Source organism: Melopsittacus undulatus, chromosome 8 (assembly GCF_012275295.1).
Source record: "Melopsittacus undulatus isolate bMelUnd1 chromosome 8, bMelUnd1.mat.Z, whole genome shotgun sequence".
Lineage (NCBI taxonomy): Eukaryota > Metazoa > Chordata > Aves > Psittaciformes > Psittaculidae > Melopsittacus > Melopsittacus undulatus.
The window spans coordinates 2,402,531-2,419,592 of NC_047534.1; the positions used below are offsets into that span (position 1 = coordinate 2,402,531).

At 48.7% G+C, this 17,062-nt stretch overlaps 1 protein-coding gene across 1 annotated transcript in view; it reads left to right on the forward strand.

Annotated features, from left to right (window-relative positions):
- The window catches only part of CACNA1H (calcium voltage-gated channel subunit alpha1 H), a 225,953-nt gene that overhangs the window by 99,038 nt on the left and 109,853 nt on the right, over positions 1-17,062 (forward strand). Inside the window, exons 2-3 of the mRNA XM_034065342.1 lie at positions 10,407-10,508; positions 13,410-13,543. Coding sequence (XP_033921233.1) covers positions 10,407-10,508; positions 13,410-13,543 — 236 coding nt within the window. The remainder of the gene's footprint in view (positions 1-10,406; positions 10,509-13,409; positions 13,544-17,062) is intronic.

A 17,062-nucleotide genomic window follows, 5' to 3' on the forward strand; every position in this document is an offset into this window, starting at 1 on the left:
CATCCCATTCCATGCTGGGTGGTGGGTAGCAGGATTCCGCTTGCAGTGCTGAGCCCTCAGCTCCATAACCCTGGGCTGGGTTAGAGTTCTTCCTCTACACTACACTTGCCTTGTGCTCATTCTATCCCATAGACCATTTACTTTGCTATTGGTATAATTACTATTATGATTATTATTATTACTACTGCTGTCATTATTATTTCTCCTTCAGTGCAAAGGGTGCTTTGGCTTTAGCCTGTGAAGTTCAGCCTGAAGCTGGTGGCCAGATCTTACTGGTGCCAGGTCATTGAGCAGCTGGTGTTGGGGCTGGTTTTGAGGGTGTCGCTGCTTAAATCACCCATGGAATGAGAGCTGGATGAGGAAGGGCAGGATGGGAACCAGAGCAGTGTTGTTAAGGCACAACATCCCTCCTTGGCTGTTAAATACTTCATACCTTAGAATAGAATCATACAATGGTTTGGGTTGGAAAGGACCTTAAGATCATCCAGTCCCAAGCCCCCTGCCATGGGCAGGGACACCTCACACTAAACCATGGCACCCAAGGCTCTGTCCAACCTGGCCTTGAACACTGCCAGGGATGGAGCATTCACAGCCTCCCTGGGCAACCCATTCCAGTGCCTCACCACCCTAACAGTAAAGAATTCTTCCTTATATCTAACCTGAACTTCCCCTGTTTCAGTTTGAACCCATCACCCCTTGTCCTGTCACTACAGTCCCTAATGAAGAGTCCCTCCCCAGTATCCTTATAAGTCCCTTCAGACACCTTGCTGGGGGAGAGCCCAGTACTTGTCTAAATCATGCCCTGAGTTTCTGCTTTGTTTGCCATTGGAGCAGTCATTGCTTTTAGTGGTGGCTGGTTCTGACATGGACATTGACCACACTGGCCCTTACAAACCATCCCTCCAACCCTCTCTCTCCACTGATACTTCCTGTCTTTAAAGGGGGATTTTTCTTACCCACCACGCGATGCTTCTGCAAAGGTTGATTCGTTTGCTTGCTTTTCCTTGCAAAGCACTTTTCCCCTGGCTGGATAGATGAGGCAGAGAAGACAAAGTCATCCTTTTCTCCTCCTTTTCAGGATTCCAGCTGAGTTTGGTTTCCCAAGGGCTGTGGTTTAGAGGCAGCGAGCTGATGGAGCAATTTAGCTGAGTGCAGGCTGGGAATGGCTAGGAGCACACATAGGGAAAAAGCAAATGGGATGCAAAGGTGTTTCAAGGGGAATTGCAGCCCTTCAGTGGCCTCATCTTTGCACTGACCTTCCTCAGAAGGGGATGATGATGCTGTGATGTTTGTCACCTGCATGGTCCCCTTGCTCAGCATCAAGGGCATGGAGAAAGGCTGCCTGCCCTCCTCAGCCTATCTAATTCACCAGGATAACTGGGAGAAGCTGTGCTTAGTCCAGACCTACTGACACACCTGCTGCTTGAGGTAACTGCTCAGTGTGGCATTTTCCCTATGGGAAAAGCACGTTTGCATTTACCCACGGACAGAGAGCAAAACCCAGAAGCAAAATAAAGCCCAGAAGCACTGCTCCATCACTTCATGCAATGTGTGAGATGAACTCAGTGAGGGCAGGAGGGGTGGCAGGCAGCTGGTGAACCACATCTCCCCCATCCTCTCCCCATACACCCCTTCCACATCACCCACCACCCAGCTGGTACAGCAGATATTTAGGGTTCAACCTCCCAGGGTTCATCATTGGGATGCCAGGTTGCAGCTCTGAGTTGCCATGACACTGAGCTGCCCCCAAGGATGCAGCTATGGCTTTGTGCCTTCCAGGATCCGTTTCCCAAGTGTTCAGTGTCTCACCCACACTCCTGTCTCTCTCCATCAATTACCTGCTCTGATTGCTCACCCTCACATGTCACTGCTTAGGTAGGTGCTTATATGTATTTTAATCAAGTGAGTCACCCAGGCAGAGGGAACTAAGCAAAACACTGTTTTTGTCTTTGTCTCCTTGCTGGGTGAATGATGTCTGGGAACTCAGCGAGCATGAAGCACTCTCATTTGGGTGGATGTGGTGGCTGAATAGGTTGTGATGTGTTTAGAGATCATTTGGGTTTATTTCGGGTGAAGTTCAAGTGCTCAAGGCCAGGTTGGATGGGGCTTGGAGCAACCTGCTCTAGTGGACGGTGTCCCTGCTTGTGGCAGGGGTTGGAACTGGATGATGTTAAGGTCCTTTCCAACCCAAACCTGTTGGTGATTCTAAGTGGTAAGGACTTGATCACTGTCCCTGGCCCCAGATCTCTGCGCAGCATCAATCAGGAACAGCACCTTTGAATTATTGAGGGGTTTCATCAGTATATAAACAGCAGGAACAGAGGCTTTCTTGGATGGCCTGAGCCTGCTGCTCAAGGGCCTCCAAGTGCAGTCATCACAGGCAAGAAATCCACGCTAACCATGACTCCTCTGCATGGTGCAGCCATGGACTCAATGTGCATGACCCAGCTGCATAACTTCAACCATGAAAGATGCAGTTTTCCATCCTATAACACAAGCAGAGGGCAGGTTCAGCAGTGCTGAAGTCCATTTATGTCACTTGAATCAATACAGCCTTGTTTGCTCTCAGGATATCTCCCAGCAGTTAACAACGCACTAAAGCCATTTACTATCATCTCCCTGGACATTAACAGGCACTCATGTAGCACAGGCAGAGGAGGTGGTTTTTCCATGGTGGTTCATGGCAGTGGGTTGATGTGGGAAGATTTTCCTTTGGGTTTGGGAACAGCAATGGTTTGTGTTGCCTTGATTTCCCTGCGGAGGGAGGTGCAAGATCTGTTGGGACAGGCTCATACTAGGGAGGCACATGGCAGGGAAGAGCAATTGGGGTTTAGAGATCCTGGTATTACCCTCAGAAAGCAGCAAGAGCAGGGTGGGGATTAGTGTTGCATTGACTGCACCGCATCAGGAGGCAGCAATTGTGCACCCCTCAAGTGCTTTTATGCCCGTATCATCCTTTTGGTTTGAAGTTTAATCCCCAATAGCTGCGACTTGCTGTACCGCCTGTCTTGTAACAGCCTTACAAAGCCGTGGCAACAGGCAGGGAAGATGAAGCTGTCTGACAAATGACACATGACAAGGACTGGGAGTTAACTGCCTTTAAATTCATTATGGCACCAAAAGAGTGGCTTGAGCAAGGTGAATGATGTAAGGTGCGTAATAAGGTGGATTTAGCCTCCCTTTACTGCTGGTGGATGATATGTGAACAAGCTTTGATCTCTGCATTACAGTTATTACCCTGATTTGGCAGTAAGGGTGGGTTGAGGACCACTGGCCATTTACAGCAGTGGTTTGGTTGCACACAAGCATCTTTTCCCTGTTGCCAGGACAAATGCCAACTTCTTGATGCTTCCAAAGCAGATACCTTCAGTGCAAATACTGCTTCCAGCCGCCCAGAGCAACAGAACCAAAGAGGAGGCATTCAAAGGGCACATGGGAGCTGAACATCACCTTGCAGCAAGTCTCTGGTTTGCAGAGATGTGGTCTCAGGAGCTGCAGGAATTCTGTGTTGTATGACGATGAGCACAGGTTTGGGATGCGCTGAGCACATGTATGGCACATCTGGGATGTCCAGGCCTGCAAGGTGCCTTGCTTCATCCAGGAATCACCTAGTGAAGCCAGATTCAGGAGCTCTGCTCCCACATCAGCTCCTTGATCTCGGGCTGGGCAAAGCAAAGGGAATTGCTCACATCTGGGGACAAAAGGACACATCCTGCAGCTGAACAGCTCAAGGTCCTGTTTGGGGCTGGTACCAGGTTGGATCCTGTTATGGTTATTCTACAGCAAACCAATGGGATGCAATCATTCCAGTAACTCAGGCTAAGCCTTACACAAGGATTCTCTGCAGTCAGCCCCATCTCCAGACATGTGCCAACTTGATGTCTTTCAGGATGAAGTATTGCTTCTGCTCTGCGTGCTTGTGGTGCACGCAGAGTGCGGTGCACCCTCCAATGGGAGGTGTGTGTATATATATATGTATATATATGCATATATATGTATAGTTGTGAAGTGCAGCTGCCTAGTTTTGTTTTACAATTCATAAGCAAACGAACCCGAGTGATCCAGTGAAGTTTGGGCACTAAAAATAGCTTTAATCAATCAACTTAAAAAGAAGAATGTTCCTTAAAATGATGCCAGCACCAACCAGCGCTGCCTCTCGGGAATCTCATTCTGACTCATTTTCCTTCCAGATCTGTTCTTTCTTTCTCTTTCTCTTTGTATTTTCCCCCTCCCTGTTCCTATTTCCCAAATATCACTGAGTTTGGACTGGTTTCATTGCTGAGCATCCAGGATGAGAGGGATATTGCAGACTTTCAGAGCTATTTTTGTCACTGGTGGCATGGAGAGATGGGAAGTGTTGCTACTGTAATATGCCAGTATCTGGGCAGCACCCCTAAACACTGGCAAAACAGGCACCAGGTACTTTGAATTCAATAGTTCTACACCAGAGCAGCTTCCCATCTGTACTCAAACCTTTGAGGGTGTCCCATCAAAGGACATGGACACACAGATGCAGTGGAAGTGCCATGGGGCTCAACGGGATGGGGCATCAGCCGTGCCCACCCCATACCCTGCTCTCCCTCATCCCCATCTCCTTATCCTGCAAGTGCTTTGATGCTTCATCACTTTGCAGGAGCCCCATTCCCATTGCATGCAGTGGTTGCTTTGTGGTCTGACCAAGCCCATGGGCATCCTCATGATTTGCTGGACCACTTGGATGGAGGACCAAGCCTCTTTCCCACCTCCCCAGTCTCTCCTCCTGAAGCCAGTTGCACTCTTGCTGCTACTGGGGGATAGATGCTGGGTTGGGTGGTTTACAAGTAGGTCCTCAGGTGTCCAACCAGCCTTGTTTCTAAGGGTGAAAGAAGGCTGTGATTGCACAAAGGAGGAACTGCATCCAGCACGAACCCCATCCTGCTGCTCTCTGATGAACAGTGTATACCCAGCTCACCAAAAGCACTCTGAAAATCTCAGTATCTCAGATGTGTGTGTGTATATATATATATGTGTGTGTGTATTTAGTGCATTAGTCACATCTTAGACTATAAAAACTGAAACTTCAGTTGGCTGCTGCTTTGGTAAACATATGTTCTCCTTGTAACTATAACTTGGCTTTTATTGCTTTGTGCTATTCCTCAGCATCGTGTGCAGTACGTACTGATAGAACAGTATTAATCCCAATACTGCCAAATCCAAGCATTTAAAATAATGGGTTAAATCTCCCAAAATCCCCTGACTGGCTTAAAAATAATAAGCTTATGTGGAAAATAGTGAGCACCATGGTCTTGTCTTGCTGCTTTTCAGTTGCTGGGGGTTCAGGCTTTAGGCTACTGCCTCTCTCCGATGTAGGCACTTAGAAATGAGGGTTGGGATTGGTGAGGGGAACTTTTAAATGAAGCTGTGACTGTTCCCTCTTCATCATGAGGCAGGGAATGAAAGCAAGAGGTTTGTGGTACAGTCCTGGCATTATTTGATGTGTTTATTGCAGAAGGACTTTTAGAGTTAGAATGATGGATGGTCAAGATTATCTCCCTGAAAATGGGGAGGCTCAGTGAAGGAGACCACTTGTGTTATGGTATGTCTGAGCCTGAGCTATACCCACACCATTGGAGTTCTATGTGCTTTAGCTCGAGTGGGGGAATGATGGATGCAAAGAGATGGAGACACAAACTAGGGTTGCAGACTTGGTAGCCTATTCTGCACATATGCAGTGCTAAAAGAGATACCCAAAATCTGTCTTTCTAACAAGAGAAGCAGTTTACTTTTCCTTTCAATTTTATATTGAAGAAACAAATTCATGTTGCATCTCCGCAGTTAATTTTCCTTTCCTCTTTGGACCAAGAATCAGAGGTTTATGGTGGGAAGGAACTGAGGGATGCTGGGTTTGGGTCTGGTGTTCTTCAGTTCAGCAGAGTCACTCATTTCTCCTGCCTGCAGCCATCCATGTCGTGGTGTACAAACCATCCCTGGAGGAGATGGAGCCATCAGGCCTGACTGGAGCTGGTCTTAGAGATTAATTAGTTCTGTGCTTAAACCAGCTGAACTAAGATGCGAAGTGCAGCGTGAGCACTGTGAGCTCAGTGAGGACACAGCTTATTTCTGCTTTTGCTTAGGTTTGTTGCCATAAATGCCATGGAATTAAGTCTCTTCTGAAGTCAAATGTGAGGGTTTGGATGCTGGCGTGTTCTCCCTCTGGGTTTCATCCTTGTGACCACTGGTTGGAGATGTGCTGGTGACACCAGGGTCTGCCCTGTTCCTCTGCTCCTCAGTTTGGGGCCTGAGGTCAGCAATGCAAAAAGGCACAAGTGCACTGCTTTGAAAAGGGAAAGAATAAGTTAAATCAGAGGCCAAACATAAACTTGGCTTCAGGAAATACCACGTTAAGAAGAATCGTTGATGCTGTGAAGCGCTGTACCACTGCAGGTGGCCTCGCTCCGCTCTGCATCCTAAGATGCAAAGCGACTCTGATGTCCTGTTCTGCTCTGGATCCACCAGACAGCAGTTTTAAAGACATTGTGTGGGTTTTTCTGTGTTTGTTAGCTGTTTTTCGGTGCCTTTTAGCTTAATTAATCAGTAACATCCTTAGGAGATGAGAGTCTTGCTGTGTTACTGCCTCAGTGACAGAGGAGCTGTGCCGAACCCTGCTGTCAGTGGCAGAGGGCAGGGGCTGAGGATGGAGGTAGGAGGTGCTGGAAGCTCTTTATCTGAGCAGGACACATGCCCAGCTCCTACACAGCTTTATTTTGGGTTGCCTGCTCCTCAAACACATCCTCTGGCACTAATACCAGGGGCTAAGTGATGTAGAGCCCGTGAGTGGCCACCCAACATAAAGCCTCTGTGCTGGGCTCCTGCTATGTGAGTTTACTGCTGAGTTTCACTTGAGCTGCTTCAACACACCCTCTAATCCCCATCTCTCTTTTGAAACCAAGTCAAGGCCTTACCAGCTAACCTGGCATGGCAGAGGGCAATGGGAAAAGCAGGTCTTGCCCATGCTAAAGCATCTTATGGCAGTGAGAGCTCTCCATCCTCAAACCACTGGTCTTTCCTTGGAGGTGATTCAGTAAAACCCTATGAAAAGCTTCTGGAGAGCATCAGCATCACCCATTGCACTAACAGCAAGTGGGGCAGCAACATTTTGGGACAGAGCCTGGTTTCTGTGTTGCCACTTCTAAACCCAGGGCTAGGTTTTAGTGTTAGAGACTATGCTGATAGTGTGGTGCTGTGCAGCCAGAGCATCCCCTGGGCAGGCAGGACTCTGCTGCTCCCCAGCTCCTGCCCAAAGGGAATTAGAGCTCATAGATGCACCCTGGAATCTGTGGCAGAGGAAGAGACATTAAACAAACCTTTATCTCTGCCTGCAGCCATTAGCCTGGATCTTCCCTTTGCATCTTCGGAAGCTAGTTGGGAACTTGGCTGCTTTTAAACCAGGTGATGCTTTGGTGGCCTTGAGAGCAGTGGTTTCCATGGTAACTCAAAAGTACCCGTTTTTGCACAGTCATGGTTTTAGTGGGTCACAGCCACGGATACAGATCCTCAGCAGGAGCCCATATGGCTGAGCTTGGTGTTACCATCCCGCACCTTCCTTGACCTCCTGGTTGCAAGGAAGCCAGGCAGGGTGTGCACACCGCTGTAGGGTCACCCATGAGGCTGTTCTCTGCTGCAGGACTTGTCTCCAGTCACGTCTTTGCTATTGGGGCTGGCACAACCCAGTGTGGGGCTGCTCTTGGATTCCTTTATCATAGAATGGTTTGGGATGGAAGGCACCCTAAAGCTCATACAGTTCCAACCCCCTGCAGGCAGGGACACCTTCCACTAGAGCAGCTTGCTCCAAGTTGCATCCCACTCAGCTTTCTTCCCTCTTTTTGACCTGGGTGTTTCCCCATCATTATCAGAATAGGGATTTTCTTTCCTGATGAGCATTTTGAACTGGCCCAGTGGGAAGGAGGCTTTACAAAGGTGGCCTCTCTAATCCCACCCTGCAAAGCAGCATCACCTTCTGCTGCCCAAGGGGTTTGCTTTGGGGCATCTCCATGTGGCTGCTGGAGACTGCATAGCAAGGGGGAGGCTATGGAAAAGCCAAGAGGACAGTGGTTAAATCACAGCTTTTGGAGCTCCTCCAGAGCCAGGAGCAGGGAATGGAGGAATGAATTGAAATTCCCTTGAATGTCTGTGCACCGAAGGGAGGGAGGGAGGATTAGTCCCTTTAGGGCAGAGCTCTCGGGGTAATCCTGCTTTTGAATTAGGGATTTCACTGTCATTAATCTGATGTGAAATTAAATAGGGCAGGAGCTTAATGCCTTTGAGGGGACTGCAGGCACAGGAGGAGGGCTGCAGGGGCTGAGCAGGGACAGGACCTTTCAGCTCAGATCCAGCCCCATCTCCTTGGGAAGGGTTCGGGTGAGAGGGAAAATGGGACCATCCCTGGGAAATGCCTCATCATTTTGTGGTGGGGAAGAGCCTACATTCCCCTATTGCTGGAGCAGCAAGGGATAGAGACAGCGTGAGCCCAGGATCAGTGTCCCAGGGCAGGATGGAGGAGCGAAGCTGGAGCAGCCATATACAGGGCAGCGTGCTCCCCTCCTCTGGGGGAAGCAGGAGACCTAATTCATCAGCATAATGATGTAGTTTTAAAGTCCAAAACCCACATGCTTTGATTATTTTACTTTAAAAGGCATCTGCAAGTATAATAAGTGAAATGAATGCGACTACAGGCACCCTGGGAATAGCGCAGGAGTGGTGTTTACAGGGAGTTCCACATGAATCCCAGCAAGCAAAGCAAACATTGTAAGTAGGATACAGCCACAGGGTTGGCCTTTGTTTGGGTCTGGTGTGGGCTGTTTTCTCTCTGGAGCAGGATTCCCACTCTGCTTCTAATCAGGCGCAAGGGAAGGTGATCCAAACAGCTCCTAAAGATGGCAAGAATCAGAAGGAGTCATTGAAGGAAGGGAGGAACTAAAATAAACCCATATTGGTGTTTCAGTGATGCTCAGGTTCCTCTGGGGCTGTGACCAGGAGCTTTGCCTGCTCCGGCTTCTCCTCCATCACTGATGGGGTTTAATCCGTGCATTTGATTTCATGCATTTCCATTTGAGACAAATGGGTTTCCAGGTCTGACCTCTTTGGTCCCCAGCATGAGCTCCAATGTGTTCCTAGCTCTGAATGCTCAAAGTAAAGCCCTGTCTCAAACTAAAGGCTTGGGTTCAGGTTTTAGGGAAGCTGCAGGACCTGACCCCACTGATTTCTCTTTTCCTTTAATCTGCCTAAATGAGAAGGTGTGTATGGAAAAGTACCAAGAGCCTGCAGCTCTGCTCTTGCCTAATCTTATGCTGTGATAAATCTTCTGCTGGATGGATAAAATGCCAGATAAAATACTTTTAAAGGCAGCAGGGATACATATGGATGGTTTTTTTTGTTCAGGTTCCCAAACTGGTGTTATCAGAAGTAAGACAATGTCTCTGTACTGCTTCCTCCATGCTGCCTCGCTCACATATGCTTGTATGTTTGAAAGCAGAAAGGTTTATTCACACACAGATGGTTCCAGTTATTTTCCTAAGAACAGTTCTCTCATTCATGCTTCATTTGCAGAGCTCCTGTTTAGTTCCCCCCAATCTTTATTATGTTTAATAGCCAGACCAGCAGCAATAATCATAAGCTCTGGGCCTGTTTCGCACTGATGCAAATCACTACTTATTACTGTGAAGCTATTGATGTTTGTGCAGTTGAGTCCTGTTAGAGAACATGGTCTTTTGGTGACTGGAGACATCCAACTTGGATCCCTTTCCTTCCCTTCCAAAGCCTGTGCTCTGCACCCTGGGTCCTGGTTTACATCCTGTATCATAACATTGGCCCTACCCACTTGTGCCACCAGTTTGCCTTCATCTTCAGTCCTGTTGTAGAGCTCAGAATGCACTCTGTAACTCCTTGAGGCTTAGAAAGCAGGTAGGAAAGAGACAACCTGCATTCAGTTCACTCTTTGTGGTGAAAGAACTCATGCTAGAGGACGTGTGGAGGAGATGTGCTGCTAGAACTCTGAGGTCTGGAGATGAAGGCTCTGTGGGAGGAGGACAGAGGTGGCTGTGCTCTCAGCTGCCTTGGGCATGCATGAAGAGGATGGAGGTGGGGAGGACTTGAGATGGAAAACATAGCCATGCACCTTCATGTGCTTCTCTGGGTCTGCTGCTGTGGGGGAAATGAAAGGCATCCTTTGTCCCTCCATCTCAATAGGAGTTTCCTTTCCAAGGCCCTTCCCTCAGTTGCCAAAACCTCCAAACTTCAGCAAATCTGGGATGTTTGTTGATGTTTCTCCTTTTGGATGTGTTAAATAGCACAGTGCCCCAGCTTCCCCTCTCCCGATGGCCACTGGAAGTGTGTGCTCTCCTTAACACTCTCCTCTCACCTGGTTTGAGCACGTCAGCATGCTGGTCATCCTCCTGAACTGCGTCACCCTGGGCATGTTCCAGCCCTGCGAGGACGTGGAGTGCCAGTCGGAGCGGTGCACCATCCTGGAGGTAAGGATCCCATGCTCTCCGGCTTGCCTGGGATGTGTGGGGTGCAGGGGGGTGGCCATCCTGGAGTTCTATCTTGTCCCTTCTTCCCAAAGCTCTTCCCATAGGGATGATCTTCCCACTAAGCCACACTTTAGCATGCAAACCTACTTCTGCCATGGCTCTAGGTGACACCCAAAGGCTGATTTGCATTTACCCCAGCAAGATCCTTTCTCTATGCATTTAATAAGGGTTGGGAGGCTCAGAACTGGGCATCCAGCTCCAACTGGAGGAGGTGAATGCTTTTTACTTACAGGATGGCCAATGCCACAGGGAACCTCTTGCTCACAGTCAGTTCAACCCCAGCCAGCTCGGTGCTGGCATCTCTTTGCTGCAGTCCGGCATGTGCAATACAGCACTGGTGACTTTGCCTTCTTATTCCCTTCTTCAGGAACAAAAAGGCATGGGATGAGCCCATGCCTGCTCTCCTCTGCAGAGGAGCCCCCCAGGTAACAGCACTGCCAAGTGCCAGGATAACCTCCATACCAACCTTTGGGAAGTGCATACCCATACAAAGCTCACAGACCCTTGTTGGCCATCCCAAGCTCAGTGGGGCATCACACTTGTCACTTCATCCCTTGCTGCATCCTGGCAATCCCCTTGCTGCCATATGCCTGCGGGATTCGTTTTGGAAGCACATCCCAGCAGCATCTGGTGTGTGGGCTGCACCTTGGCGCTGGGCTTCCTGCAGCAACCCTGTTCTGGGGTTTGGAACCAGCTTTCCTTGTTCCTAATGCATTACGTCAACGTAGGCAGGGACTACCGGCATGTGGTAGTGTGGATCTGCTGCTTGACTTCCCTTGGAGTGTTTCAGGAAAGCCAGTGGGATCCTTCCAGTTCTGCTGCCTCTTGCAGAGATTGGTCCAGAACTGCCTGCAAAGTGCCAGGAATAGCAGAGTTGATCATCAAAGCCTCTTCCAGCCTTTAAATAGTTTCTGCTAAATGCAGAGCCAAATAAACCAGGTGAATTGAGGTGCTGTTAGAGGTTTCTCATGGAATGAGATCAGTTTTGGAGGCATCCAGCATTGGGATCATCTCAGGAAGTCAGGGTTGGTGCGAAGCAGCACCCAAGTGGCTGGTCCATCTCCGTCACCTGTAAATGTCACACTGCTGGTAGCTGTGGGCCCCCAGATTGCCCATCACAAAGTGCCTCATCTCTCCTGAAAGGTGACATTCCATGTACCCACTGTTTTCCTGCATGTATTCACCCATGTGGGGCTTTGTTGGTGGCATCCCTGCCAAAATGACCAGGCAATAAAACAAATCCTGCCTGGATGAGGAGGTGACATTACCCAATGGCTGTTTGCTTCCTTTTTCCCATAGTTCAATCAGGTGCAGTCACACGGCTTCCATGGGGTGTTCTCCCCAGAACGGGCACACATAGAATCCGCAAGGAGCCCAGGCACTGAATCTGGAATCTGAATGATTCCAATGTATTGAGTACATGTTCTCCTAGTGGGTTTGCAGGCAAGAACAGGCTGCAAGTAAAGCCATCCTTATCCCTCAGCCTCCCACAGCTTCCAGGCAGGAATGGAAGCCAGAACATGAGGTAGAAAAGCCTGAACTTCTTTCTGGAGGCCTTTGGATGCCAGATATTAAATGAACTGAAATAATGGAGCAAAACTTCTGTGTTAGTTTATCCAGGGAAAGGTTGGTTGGTAAAGCCAACAGCCAGAGGAGATGATGCTCGCACAGAGCCATGCAGCGCTGCATGGATCCACAGCGGGAGCTTGGCTGCTATGTGGATGTTGTGTTGATTAGACCATTAATCCACTTAGGCCTCAGTATGGAAGTGCCAGGCACAACACCAAACAGTATGGTCATTATGGGCTGGTTTGGACAGCAGCAGTCATGACTGTAGATTGAGAAGTTCCTGTGCTTGGTCTGTCACTCAAAACAGCAAAGCCTCTGCACATGATTTCAAAGCAATCTGTATCTCCTGATGTTCAAGTTACAGGCAACATGTAGAGGAGTCTTTACAACAGAGTCCATTTCATGGTGTCTTCAAGTTACCATCCACATTTTGTGCAGGAACCTTCTGGAATCTCCAGAAGGCTGGAGAAATCCCAGCTGCCCAAGTCCCTGCTACTCTATAGAAGTCATTCTTTAAGTAAAGACTGAGTCATGTTCTATGGGGCAGCAATGGATTAATTTGTGCACCTTTAATTTCCCTTCTTGTTTTCACAGTCATCTAAGCCCCTAAATTTTGACCTTCATCAAGAGGCTTCTGTGCTGGGCACCCAGGATGCCCTGAGCCTCTGCATCACAAGGGACTGCTCCAGTCATCCCTCACATGCAGCAGAACTGTCCTTATAGTTACTGCTTCAACCTCTCTTGGGGTGCACATTCAGTCCCAGCTGTGTGGGGTCTGTGGATAGGAACCTGGTCCCTTCAGAGGTCCATGAAGGCATCAGAAGTGAAGCACATCCCCTTGTGTTAGATGGGACAAATTCTTTCTCGGAGGTACTGAGCCACCCAGTCTGGTAACACAGCTCCCACTGCAGGTTGCTGAGACCTCATGGGTCCCACCACAATATGTAGGCTTTAAATACCAGGAGAAACATCCAGCCTGTACAACAGTGATGTCCTTCTGTCTTTGTCAGTAGATTGACACAAGCTGCTAATACTTCCCAGGCAGTTGAATGACCCCAGAGCTATGCTTAGGGGTTGCCATCACCCATCAGGTATTGCAGGTTCTATTTCTGAGCTGGGTAGGTGGCATTTTGGTCCCAGTGCTTTGCCTTGCAGCATCTGCTGGGGTACAGAGAGTGCCTCTGCGGTGGGAGCGCTCCTGTCTCTGCTTTCCCTTTCCCTGCTAAGATTGCACAGCAGAACTGACTGTAATAATCTTTTACTGGTCTCCAGGCATTTGACGACTTCATTTTCGCTTTCTTTGCGGTGGAGATGGTCATCAAGATGGTGGCTCTGGGGATCTTCGGGCAGAAGTGTTACCTTGGAGATACGTGGAATCGTCTGGACTTCTTCATCGTGATGGCAGGGTCAGTAACAAAACCTCATGCATTTCTTCCTTGTCATGAGAGCAACCCCAGAGAGCCAAATGTGTGGGTTGTCCTGGCTGGTTTTCATGATGCCTTGTGAAAACCGCAGGCTCAAGCCAGGGCAGAGTCTCATAAGCCTCATTTGGTTTCACCTCTGGCAACCACACTGGGTTACGGGATAGGGTATGAATGTCAGGACAGAAGCCATCGGGTGTTCAGTAGCAATCCTTTTGCCAGTGTTGTCTCCATCAAATCAAGGGCATGCTGATCTAGTCCCTTGTGATGGCAATGTCCCAGTGGTTGTGGTTAAGCCGGCTGTCTCCTGGATGGATGGAAAAGCACACAACAGCTCAGCCCAGCTTCTGCTGAGTAACACCATGAGAGTGAGGCCGAGAGGCAGAAGTTGGCCGAACAAGGAGAACATAACCCAAAAACCTGGTTTAGAACATTGAGATCCTGATGATAGAAGCTGACCAGAAGCTGGCCCAAATGACAAGTGCATGCAAATGCCTGCTGGAAGCTTCTCTTGGTTTAATACCATCCCCTACAGCTGCTTATTTGTGCAGGATGTGTTAGCAAACAGATACGAGGAAGAGCTGTGTGCTTTTGACACCAGTTCCCTCACACCCAAGGGAGAAAGTGAAGGCTCTCTCACCTGCTTAGGATATCCTAGGAAAGGCTAGACTACTTTAATTATAGAGCTCTGCCTTATTTCTGAAGCCCTAGGTTTCTAATGGCCAGCCTGGGGTTAGGTAGAACATGCCCGTAATACACTGGGGCATTTTTACCCTTACATCAGTGATGTACAATCTTCATTGTACTAATGGAGTTTTGTTTTGCTCCATGTTATTTGTTTGGAATACAATTAGGAATGGCCTTACTGGACTGAATAAAACATGAGCTCTCCTGAGCAGAGCTTCCTTTGAACCCAAGTGTGGTGTAACCAGGCAAGAACAGCAGGGACAACAGAAAGAGCAGTTAATGATTCCTTCTTTCCAAAGCCTTGCTGCAGTGTTTGAGCCAGAAATAGTAGGAGAAGGGGAAGGCAGTGGTTGTAGGTTGGGATCAGAGGTCTGCCATCCATAACCAGTGTGCAGACAGTGTTTTCCCATGCTGAACCTGCAGGATGAGCTGTCCTGATGGGCAAGCAGAGGGTGCCCGTAGCATCAAACAAGAGAATAAAATAGAGGCAGAAAGGCTGAGCCCTCTGCTCATACCTCACCCTCAGGTTTGGCACCAGGATCTTTGTTCATGTCTCACTTGGGACAAGGGGGAAGGCAGCTGGATGTCCTGGTAGTTTTTCAATGAAGGCTGTGTTTGAGAAGAATGAAAACAGCAGAAGCACCAGGAAACCCCAATGGGAAGGCCTGATGCCACTCTGGCATTGCTCAGGTTGAAGATGAGAAGAGGAATGGCCCTTCCCTGGCTGATCCTGGGCCATCTCCAGATGATTTGGGTGTATTCAAGCCATACCTGTGACATTATTTCCCATCTCTAAGAAGAGAGTCTGGCCTGGGAGCTGGGCTGGCTGGTGACACTGGTGGAGAGAAGCTGTGCAATGGGCTGTGGTTCTTCACCTGTCCCCCCATCACTGTTCAATGCACTATTTGCTCCTAAAACTGGAGATGGTTTTAGGCAGGGAGCATTCTACTGGAATAACAATTCCCAGCAAGCAGATGGATGTGATGAAGTTACTATGAGGTTTTCAATGATAAGAAGGGAAACAAGTGATAAGCAGTGCTGCCTGCTTGGTTTGTCCCCTTCGGTATCCTCCTGCTTTGGCTTAGTAGCAGTGAATACCAAGGAGAGCAGAGGGGAAGCAGGGAAACTACAAACCAAACGTATCTCCTGCCTCTAGCAACAGCTCGTGTCTGAAGTTTGTTCCAGCACTGGAAGCCCTTCCATGTTTTGCTCGCCTCAGAAATGCACCCTGGACAATCTCAGACCAGATGGAGCTTCTAACCTCTAGGTCTGTCCAGCAGCCAAGCTGAAAGCATTCCCCAAGCATCCAAAACATTGTCCACAAGAGCTGGAACCAGAGAGGTTTCTTGTGCACCCAGTCCCTGGAGGTGTTGCAGCCTCATGGGATGATGTGCTTTGGACATCTTTAACCTGACAGCTAAAGGACTGGAAACTGTTTATCGTAGGAGCCATTGTAAAGCCTTGTGCCTCCTTTGTTTTCAGTACCCAGAGGTTGTAAGGAGTCGCCTGCCAAGTGTTAGTCCACCCAGACCTCCTATCCCTCCATACTTTCCAGCTCCAGCAGGTTTCTGTCAGGCATTTCCAGGGAATTCTTGGCTTACAAGTGGGGTATAAGAACAGGATCCCAAGCCTGGGTCCTTTTTCTCAGAGGTTCAAACTGCTTGCAGATGGTCCAATCTGGAATCTATCAAGTGTTCCAGGTTGGCTTCAGTGGGCAGTGTAGATCCTCCTGAGACTTACTTTCAAATCCTAAATGGAGTATCATGGAAATCCAAAATGTCAGGATGAGAAAGTTGGTTTCCTAGGCCAAATCCTGGCTTTTTCATCTCTTATCAGCCCCATTGAAACTCTAAGGGCCAAGTAAAAGTGAGGCCCCAGGAGTTCACCCTTTCACATGCCAGTGGTTGCATGTGCTCCCTGGAGTACACAACCAGCTCCCACTGGAGCATTTAATACTCCTTTTACTTGCTATTTGTCGTTCAAAACCTGTGTCTGTTACACTAAAATCCACTTACTCAGCCACCCAAAACACTGTGTGAGGGCTGTATTGGGACCTCACCAGGCTTCACACTATTCACATCAGGGATGTTGTACAATGCTGTCTCTATCCCTGCAGGGTTTGTTCAGAACAGGCACCTGGTGCTGGCTCCAGGCCTCCCCCGGTGCAGGTGGGAATGGACATTTCCGATGGCTTTCCCACTGTGTGGTCCTTCCTGCAGCTCCAGGCTGCTTAATGAACCCACCTTAGATTTAAAACCTGTTTTGGTGCCGCGCTGAGTTTTAAAGCTATTCATCATGCTCAGCTCAGTTCCTGTGTATGAGCTTGAAGGTGGGTTTGATTTATAAAGACTCACTACTTCGGGAATAGCAAATATCTCTGGAAGGTTATGGCTAAAACCAGACCCAAATCAGCAGGCAAAGGAAAGCTAACAGGCTAAAGTCACCTCTATGCAGTGCCAGTGATACCAACCAGCTTCAGGACAAAGACGGAAGGGAACCAAGCATCAGAACATCTCCGTATTCCCCATTAAACTTCCCAGAGCAGGGCAAAGCACCAAATACGAGGCTCCAGTAGGGCAGAGCATGGGCACATGAGCAGTGATGCACCTGAGCAAGGCTGGCCTAAAACCAAGCCTCCCTTTGCTATTGCCTGAAAACCATTCAGTTGTTGCTTAAGTCCATTTGGTGGTTGCTTCTTAATGGTGCGTAATGATTTTGGTCCATCCTCACTGCAGGATGCTTCAAATCTCTCTCTGAAGAGCCTGGTTGCAGAATTCAGCTCCTATTTGCCTTCCTTCTTCCATGTCTGTTTGTTTA